Source organism: Hyla sarda, chromosome 5, assembly GCF_029499605.1.
Source record: "Hyla sarda isolate aHylSar1 chromosome 5, aHylSar1.hap1, whole genome shotgun sequence".
Classification (NCBI taxonomy): domain Eukaryota; kingdom Metazoa; phylum Chordata; class Amphibia; order Anura; family Hylidae; genus Hyla; species Hyla sarda.
In genome coordinates this window covers 219892430-219902896 of record NC_079193.1, presented here as the reverse complement: position 1 = coordinate 219902896, position 10467 = coordinate 219892430, and the positions used below count along the sequence as shown (strand labels likewise).

General features: G+C 41.1%; 1 protein-coding gene across 1 annotated transcript in view; it reads right to left on the bottom strand.

The window, feature by feature from the left end:
* Window positions 1-10467, bottom strand: part of PAK1IP1 (PAK1 interacting protein 1) — a 35128-nt gene continuing 24661 nt past the window's right edge. Inside the window, exons 9-10 of the mRNA XM_056521140.1 lie at window positions 4992-5115; window positions 1-4524 (exon numbers count right to left, since the gene is read on the bottom strand). Of these exons, the coding sequence (XP_056377115.1) occupies window positions 4373-4524; window positions 4992-5115 (276 nt within the window). The 3' untranslated portion in view covers window positions 1-4372. The remainder of the gene's footprint in view (window positions 4525-4991; window positions 5116-10467) is intronic.

Here is a 10467-nt window from a genome sequence, read left to right as displayed (position 1 = left end):
TTCGTGACGAATCAAGTTCGCTCATCTCTAGTCAGCAAAATAGAGGGATTTTAAGCTCACTAATTTGGTTAAAAAGTTCCTTTTTTTTTAAGCGGTATGATAGAAAAGTATGTAATCATGAGTATCATTTTAATCGTATTGACCCACCGAATAAAGAAAACATGTCATTTTTACTGTAAAGTGTACAGCATGAAAACGAAACTTTCCAAAACTTTCAATTTCCCCACACAAATAGTATTTTTTTGGTTGCGCCATACATTTTATGGTAAAGTGAGTGGTCATTACAAAGGACAACTGGTCGAGCCAAAAACAAGCCCTCATACTAGTCTGTGGATGAAAATATAAGAGTTATGATTTTTAGAAGGCAAGAAGGAAAAAAACGAAAATTAAGGCTCCCGATCTATAACGCGGGGCCACGGCATAGCAGGTCGGGCCTGGCCTGTTAGAGGCCGGGACCTGTGGCTAATAGCGCGCGGCATTGATCGCGGTGCAGCGTGCTATTAACCCTTTAGACGCGGCGTTCAAAGTTGAACGCCACGTCTAAAGTGAAACCATGTCGGTTAGCTCAGGGAGCTGTTCAGGATCGCCGCGGCGAAATCGCGGCATCCCGAACAGCTTACATGACAGCTGGAGGATCCCTACCTGCCTCCTCGCTGTCCGATCGCCGAATGACTGCTCAGTGCCTGAGATCCAGGCATGAGCAGTCAAGCAGCAGAATCATCGATCACTGGTTTCTTATGAGAAACCACTGATCAATGTAAAAGATCAGTGTGTGCAGTGTTATAGGTCCCTATGGGAGCTATAACACTGCAAAAAAAAAAGCTAAAAAAAAAAGGGAAGGTAATTTAACCCCTTCCCTAATAAAAGTTTGAATCACCCCTCTTTTCCCATAAAATAAAAAATAAATAATAAAAATAAACATGTGGTATTGCCCCATGCGGAAATTATAAAAATATATCGTTAATTAAACCGCACTGTCAATGGCGTATGCGTAAAAAAAATTCCAAAGTCCAAAATAGTGCATTTTTGGTCACTTTTTATATCATGAAAAAATGAATTAAAAAAAATGAAAATGCAAAAAAAATAAAAATAAAGGAGCCTTCATACCGCCCCATAAAACAAGAAAAATAAAAAAAGTTATAGGGGTCAGAAGATGACAATTTTAAAAATGTATTAATTTTCCTGCATGTAGTTATGATTTTTTCCAGAAGTACGACAAAATAAAACCTGTATAAGTAGGGTATCATTTTAATCGTATGGACCTACAGAATACAGAGAAGTGTCATTTTTACTGAAAAATGTACTGTGTAGAAACAGAAGCCCCCAAAATTTACAAAATGGTGTTTTTTTTTTCAATTTTGTCTCAATGATTTTTTTTTCCGTTTCGCCGAGGATTTTTGGGTAAAATGACTGACGTCATTACAAAGTAGAATTGGTGGTGCAAAAAATAAGCCATCATATGGATTTTTAGGTGCAAAATTGAAAGTTATGATTTTTTAAAGGTAAGGAGGAAAAAACAAAAATGCAAAAATGGAAAAACCCCGGGTCCTTAAGGGGTTAAACTCACCTGGGGCAAGTAACAGGTGTGGGCAATATAAAAATCACACCTGAAAGCAGATAAAAAGGAGAAAAGTTCACTTAGTCTTTGCATTGTGTGTCTGTGTGTGTGCCACTTCTGTTCTGGACAACAGAAAGAGGAGAAGAGAACTGTCTGAGGACTTGAGAACCGAAATTGTGGAAAAATATTAACAATCTCAAGGTTACAAGTCCATATCCAGAGATCTAGATTTGCCTTTGTTCGCAGTGCACAACATTATCAAGAAGTTTGCAACCCATGACACTGTAGCTAATCTCCCTGGGGGTGGACGAAAGAGAAAAATAGTCAACGTGTCAACGCAGGATAGTCCAGATGGTGGATAAGCAGCCCCAAACAAGTTCCAAAGATATTTAAGCTGTCCTGCAGGCTCAGTGAGCATCACTGTCAGCGCAAACTGTCGACATTTAAATGAATGAAACGCTATAGCAGGAGACCCAGGAGCACCCCACTGCTTACACATTTTTCCAAAATGAACTTGAGTAAGCCAAAATCTTTCTGGGAAGACGTCTTGTGGACAGATGAGACCAAGATAGAGCTTTTTGGTAAAGCAAATTCTACTGTTTACCGAAAACAGAATGAGGTCTACAAAGAGAAGAACACAGTACCTACAGTGAAATATGGTGGAGGTTCAATGATGTTTCGGGGTTGTTTTGCTGCCTCTGGCACTAGGTGCCTTGAATTTGTGCAAGGCATCATGAAATCTAAGGATTACCAACAGATTTTGGGTTGCACTGTACAGCCCAGTGTCAGAATGCTGGGTTTGCATCCAAGATCTTGGGTTTTTCAGCAGGAAAATGACCACAAACATACGTCAAAAAGCACCCAGAAATGGATAGCAATAAAGCGCTGGAGAGTTCTGAAGTGGCCAGCAATGAGTCCAGATCTAAATCCCATTGAACCCCTGTGGAGGGATCTTAAAATTGCTGTTGGTAAAAGGCGCCCTTCCAATAAGAGAGACCTGGAGCAGTTTGCAAAGGAAGAGTGATCCAACATTCCGGCTGAGAGGTATAAGAAGCTTATTGATGGTTATAGGAAGCGGCTGATTTCAGTTATTTTTTTCCAAAGGGTGTGCAACCAAATATTAAGTTAAGGATAGCAATAATTTTGTCCTGCCCATTTTTGAAGTTTGGTGTGACATTATGTCCACTTTGTTTTTTTTCCTCCCTTTTATGGTTTAGTTCCAATACACACAAAGGTAATAAACATGTGTTACTGCAATCCTTTTCTGTGAGAAATACTTTAGGGTTAAATTTCAGGGGTGCCAACATTTACGGCCATGACTGTAAGTTCGATTTTGTCTTACTTCTGGAAAAAATCTAAACTAAATACACGAAAATACGTTTAAAAAGTCCTCTTCTGACCGCTATAACTTTTTTATTTTTCCGCATATGGGGATGTATGATGGCTCATTGTTTTGTGGCGTGATCTGAAGTTTTTATCGGTACCATTTTAGTTTTGATCTGACTTTTTGATACTTTTTATACCATATAAAAATGAATAAAAAGCGGACCACAAATACGCTTTTTTGGACTATGGAATTTTTTTTACGTGTATGCCATTTACCATGCTGTTTTATTTTTACAGTTTGGACATTTACACACGCCGCGACACCACATGTTTAAATGGGAAAAGGGGCGGTGAGAAACCTTTGTTAGGGAAGGGGTTAAATCATTTATTAACTCTTTTAACACTTTTTTTTTTTAAATGTTATAGCCCCATAGGGGACTATAACATGCAGTACATTGATTGCCAGCACTGGTCAATGCTTTGCCATAGCATTGATCAGTGTTATCGGCGGTCGATTGCTCCAAGCCTGAGATCAAGGCATGAGCAATCAATCGCCGATCAGACACGTTGGAGGCAGGTAAGGGACCCTCCTAGCTGATCGGGGCACCGCGGTTTCACTGCGGTGGGCCCGATCAGCCCGACTGAGCCGGGAATACTATATATTTTTTTCCCTTTAGACGCGGCGATCAACTTTGATCACAGCGTCTAAAGGATAAATAGTGCACGTCACCGCGATCAGTGACGTCCACTATTAGCCACAGGTCCCGGCTACCGTTAGTCCCCATAAGGGACTATTTATTGCAATCATTAGATTGCTAATACTGTTCAGTGCTATGCATAGGGCATAGCACTGATCAGTATTATTGGCGATCTTCTGCTCTGGTCTGCTGACGTGGCACAGCCACGCCGTAAATGTACGGCGATGTGCATTAAATAGAGCTATGTAGAGCCGTACATTTACGGCACGTGTCCTTAAGGGGTTAAGGAGCCATGTTAGACGTCACCTAATGACTGACTCTCCATGTAACAAAAACACAAACACAGTGAAGAAGCTATTGTATACTAGTCCTGTTCAATCAGTACATGAATCTGTGTATTGACCCCACACATGTCCTAGGTCACACAATCCTGTAGCTAACTGGCAAGACTGACCTGATATGGATACGTTCTACATAACTGATCCTAAGAATACTTCTATGCAGAGAGAATAGTTTACTGTACTGGTACAGGAAAGGAATGAGTGTAAATTTTTTTTGTTTATATATATTAGTAGCAATAAAAATAAAATGGAGTTTCATATGTTTTACTATGGAAGTCTGGTAACCGTACACCTTCCATGTCCTATTGCATGTATTATATGATATACAGCTTGCTAGACAGGTACAAAGTGAAATAGAATTAAAAAAAATAAAAATAAAAATAATGTAATTTATCACAAAATATTTTTTTTTATTGTTTCACTGTATAACCACTATTCACATGTGAGGCTTAGTCCTTGTTTTTTTTCTTCTTTAGTTTCTGTTTAGCTGTAAGTTTCCTCTTCTTGTGCACCGCCAGGTCCTCACTTTGTTCCTCTGGACTTGTTTTCTCACTTTGCTCCTTGGCAACCTTTCTTTTCTTGGGACATTCTGATTCTTTTTCTGGAAATCAAATAAGAGTTAGGCAAATAAGCAGACTGTATAAAAACCATCAGGTATGGAAAAGCCTGATACATCATAATGACTGCCCACTATGTTTCTGTGGCCTATGAAGAGGTGCTGTAAAGATAAGGAGCTGCTTTTATATGGCATGCTGGATGCACTGCTGTATGGAATAAGAGCCAGAGGCATCAGAGAAAGGTTACATGTGATTTATAACTGGCCCCTGATTCCATAGCCAGAGCAAAACAGGAAGTGGTACTTGACCACCGGGGTCCATCATGAACATAAGAGCAAGATATATATCTAGAGGAAATATGTTTAGCTATGCAGCGTTTATCATACAACGTTTCACAAGCAACAATAAAAGTTACATTGCACAACAACAGAAATACATCTTTCAATAATAAAAATGCACATTCAGATAATGGAGCAGTAAGGGATAATAAAAAAAAAAAAAAAAAACTTACCAGACGCAGCTGCAGAGCCTGGCTTTTCTGCTCTGCTGTCATTGACTTCAGGATGCCATACTGAAAGACATGTGAGCCGGGCTGATGTGCTAACTTCACAAATCAACGTAGGTGCAGTATCCATCTATAAAACGAAAAACAACACCTTTTTTTAAAAGCAAAATACACACAAACATATATACACTGAATACATATAACAATTATCTTGCTCATATTACCCATGTACCAACTGGATAAACACCGGATCATTCTGCCCTTTATTACATTTTAGCCAAGTCAATGTTTTTCACGTGGATTTATAATGTCATCTCACAAAGAAAACTCCTGACCATATGCCCTAGTAGGAGCAGGAAGGGAGTCCCTTGAGCCAACCATGCAATCCCACATGTTCTCCCTAGCTGATAATCATGGCAGCTCCCATTCCATAATCCGCACAGTACCATACTTGACCACAAGGGGGATCGATTATGTTCTCCTTAGCTGAAAATCATGGCAGCTCCCATTCCATAATCCGCACAGTACCATACTTTTTTAACAGAATAAAGCATTGCTGTCTCCATTCTTAGGATCAGTGGAGGTCTATGCTTTCTATGCTGTGCAGGCATTTCCTATCTGCCTCAGGGATGTGCACAAATAGGCTTAAAAGGGGGCTTGAGCCCCTGCCCCTTTTCTGCACCTGCCCCTTTAAAGCCCTCAGTCAAAAAGGAACAGGTGCAGACAGTAAGAGGACCTCGCTGCTGCCGCTGCACAGCACAAGTGTTCTGTGAAAGCTCAGGGGTGGCCGACGCAGGGATACGTTTCTCACAGTAACGCTGCGGCCATTGTAAGGTTGCTCTGCTCCCTGCACTATTCAGCCCTGGCCCACACTTACACCCTGGCCTGACTGATAAATCCCTCCCCTCCCTCCAGCAGTCTTGCGGCCACAGTCTGGGGGTCAGCTTCTAGCAGTGACCTCTGACATTGAGGCTTAACCTGTTGATTGCTTACATCAGTGATCTCCAAACTGTGGACCTTCAGATGTTGCAAAACTACAACTCCCAGCATGCACAGGAGTTGTAGTTTGTAGTTTTGCAACTTCTGGAGGTCTACAGTCCTGCTTATGTGTCATAGCAAGCATATTGATTGTCCACCAGCTTTCCCAGTAAAATATATAACTAGGGAATTGCTAACTGCTAAAATGCATTTCCGCCTGTGTGCACAAAATTTCTGTCCCTGATGAAGCCGTAATGTCCCGCCATGGACACCCTCCTCATTCTGGACTGGAAGCAAACATTGTTTTATGCTATTTTGTACAGGTTATGACTGTAGTGTGTAAATATTTATAATTGCCAGCTTTCTTTCTCCTTGCACATATAGTGACCCCCCGACCTACGATGGCCCCGACACACGATCATTTCAACATACGATGGTCTCTCAGAGGCCATCGCATGTTGAAGGCAGCATCAAAATACGATGCTTTTGTATGTCGGGGCCATCGCATAAACGGCTATCCGGCAGTGCAGACTGCTTCAGCTGCCACCGGATAGCTGTTTACAGTGCCCAGTGTGGTCCGCTGACGATCACTTACCTGTCCTCGGGGCTCCGGAGCTCCTCTTCGGGATCTCCTGCATCGTCGGCATCACGTCGCTGCACACGCCGTCCCGTCATCCAATAGAAGTGGCGTGCGGAGCGACTTGATGGCGGCGACGGAGAGCGAGCATGCCAGGGAAGCAGAGGCCTTGCCGAAGCGTCGGGGACACCCCGGGGACGCGGTGACAGCGATGGAAGGCGACATCCAGGGCAGCGGTGACTGTCCGGAGCGGCAGGGACACGTGAGTATAACCTCCAATACCAGTGGTCTTCAACCTGCGGACCTTCAGATGTTGCAAAACTACAACTCCCATTGGCCGTTGGCTGTCCGGGCATGCTGGGTTTTGCAACATCTGGAGTTTTGCAACATCTGGAGGTCCGCAGGTTGTAGACCACTGTCCTACACTTTACATTGCACGGATCTCTTAACATACAATGGTTTCAACAAACGATTGTCCATTTGGAACGGATTACCATTGTTGAGGGACCACTGTATATTTTTCTTGCATCTTCTAGCATAATAAGCATATATTTGTGTGGTGGTCATCAGTAAAAGCATAAAAAAGATAATTATTAACGAGGCAAAAGAAAAAAAAAAAACTCAACATTTTTATTTTTTTTTTTACTCTTGGGGGATTCTGTTTCTATGCGGGGCACTTTTCAGTTAAAATTACAAGTTAGGCTGCATTCACACCACGTTTTTGCAATACAGTTTCCGTACACGTTTTCAATGTGAAAACCGTACAGAACCGTATTGGAAAACGTATGCATTGACTCTCCATTGAAAACCGTATGCCAGAAGATGCATCAGGTTGTGTCCGTTTTGAATCCTGTACGGTTTTATGAGGTTTTTTTCCCGTACCTAAAACCGCAGTCTACCACGGTTTTTGGTCCGGGTGAAAAACTGTATTAAACCGTATACATTTTTTTTTTAACATGGGAGTCAATGGGAACCGTACAGAACTGTATGTGTGTACGGTTCCATCCGATTTTCAGCATACGTTTGTTGACTTTGCACAGTTTTTTTTCTTGGAATTTCAATCAAACAAGTGAAACGTTATTCAAAATGAAGTGAAAAGTTTAAAACGTATACTTTTTTTTCTTAAAAAACGGATGCAACCGGACATCATTTTTCAAACCATATACGGTTTTTAACTGTATACGGGTTGAAATTTGTACACACGTTTTGATACAGTTTAGTCAGGTTTTGAGGAATCCGTTTTTCATCAAAAACCTGATACGGGAACTGTATTGCAAAAACGTGGTGTGAATGCACCCTTATCTTTCCACTGTAGGTCCATACGATTACAGCAATACCCAATTTATATACGTTTTATTTAGTTTTCATGGGCCTTTTTTGTTTGCTTTTATGCATTTTTTTCTGCTACATGAAATGACCAAAAATCAGTAATTATGGACTTTGGCATTTTTTTATGCTTATGCCATTGACCATTAACATTATATTTTAATAATTCAGACATTTACGCATGTGGCGATACTACATATATTTATGTTTATTTTTGTTTACATTATTATTTTTACTTTTATGGGAAAAGAGGGGTGATCTAAACTTATTAAGAGAGGGGCTTATTCACATTACTTTTTTTTATTTATTTTTTTACATTTTATTCACTATATTTTAGTTCCCATAGGAGACTATCACCTGGAATCTTTTGATTGCAAACACTGAACAATTAATCAACATTATCAGCGCTCCATAAGTACAGGCTCTTGGGGCTGACTGCAGGATTGTGCCCTTTTTCACTTGAGCCCCTGCCCTCTAAAATGTCTGTGCACGTCCCTGGTCTGCCTTACATGTAAGCAGAGGCAGAAAAGAAAAAAAAAGACTGTGGGGAAGACCAGGCAGTCAAGACAATCGACAGTGGTCGGAGAGCAGGACAGGCAAGTATGTTTTTTTATGCTCCCCAGAGCCTGGGCCAGATATTAAAAACACTGATACCCTACTTATGTAGGTTTGATTTTGTCGTACTGGAAAAAATCATAACTACATGCAGGAAAATTTATATATGTTTAAAATTGCCATCTTCTGACCCCTATAACTTTTTTATTTTTCTGCGTATGGGGCAGTATTTTTTGCGCCGTGATCTTAAGTTTTTAGCGGTACCATTTTTGTATTGATCGGACTTTTTGATCGCTTTTTCATTTTTTTATGATATAAAAAGTGACCAAAAATACACTAATTTGGACTTTGGAATTTTTTTCATGCGTACGCCATTGACCGTGCGGCTTAATTAATTATATATTTTTATAACGCGGACATTTCCGCACACGGCGATACAACATATGTTTATTTTTATTTACACTGTTTTTATTTTTTAAATGGGAAAAGAGGGGTGATTCAAACTATTATTGGGGAAGGGGTTAAATGATCTTTTTTAACTTTTTTTTTTTGCAGTGTTATAGCTCCCATAGGGGGCTATAACACTGCACACACTGATCTTTTACATCGTTCAATGGTTTCTCATAGGAAACCATTGATCGATGATTCTGCCGCTTGACTGCTCATGCCTGGATCTCAGGCACTGAGCAGTCATTCGGCGATCGGATAGCAAGGAGGCAGGTAGGGACCCTCCGGCTGTCTTGCAAGCTGTTCGAGATGCCCGAACAGCTCCCTGAGCTAACCGGCAACGTTTTAGTTTTTAGACACGGGGATCAACTTTGAACGCCGCGTCTAAAGGGTTAATTGCGCACGGCACCGCAATCGGTGCTGTGCGCTATTAGCCATGGCTCCCGGCCGCGGCCCCGCGTTATAGAATGGGAGCGGACTCGGGTTAAACATATTTGTAAAGAAGAACATAGAACATTGCGTCCATGTTCAAAGTCTGAGCCCCCCCACCTTTTTTTCTTGAACATGTTCAAAGTCTGTCATAGCTGCAAAACAGAGAGGCTGAACAGTTGTGCACAGGTTGTGTGTTTTATAATACACTAGCTGAGTACCCGGCGTTGCCAGGTATTTCCTTCCTAATCCTTGTTGGGGAGGAGAATAAACAAAGGAGGAAGCTTTTGACTTCATATCCAGTCCTCATATATTGTTGCCATATCCCGACCTATCTCAGGACTCCCATCCCAACCTCCTATCCCGACCCGTAATATGTGTACCAGGTATTGAAATATCTCCATCCGTACGGAAGTTATGTGGGAACATACATTTCCCATTGATTTGCATGGGACTTTAAACAAAAACCTCGACCCTCACAAATGGGGGTAGTTAAGGGTTAAATTAACTATCCTATATTTTAAGTGAACATATAAGTAACATGTAACCAAGTATTATTGAAATATCTCCAGCTGTTTGGAAGTTATGCAGTAACATATATTTCCCATAGACTTGTATGGGACTTTAAACATAAACCCCCACCCCTGGCAAATGGGGGCGAGTAAGGGTTAAATCACCTACCCTATGTTTGTTGTTGACATATAAGTAACATGTGTGCCAAGTTTCATGTTAATAGCTTTAGCCGTTTGGACGTGATGCTGGAACATACACACACACACGTTGAGTTTTATATATATATATAGATGTAAGTTACATCATGAATTAACATCACTATACAGACTAGTTTATATATATTTTTTTAACTTTTTTTCCCCTCTGGTGAGTCACATGAAAAAGGCCTTAGAACCATAGTAGTAGCTCTCTGGACCAGAGGAACAGTGGAGCACTGACGCTAATGTGGGCGGTAGTTTAGTTACTGCCCTGGTGCCCGCTGCAGGGAGCCAAGCCAGGGTCCAGGCTCATGCTCGCCTGATACCCCAACATCTTCCAGCTCTGCTCCTTGTGGCACAATATCACTCGTCACAAGTACTGGCAGCAACTGCTCAGAGACTTAAAGGGAATGTGTCACCAAATTTTGTAATTTATATTTTATTTTTTAGAGGTTTAATA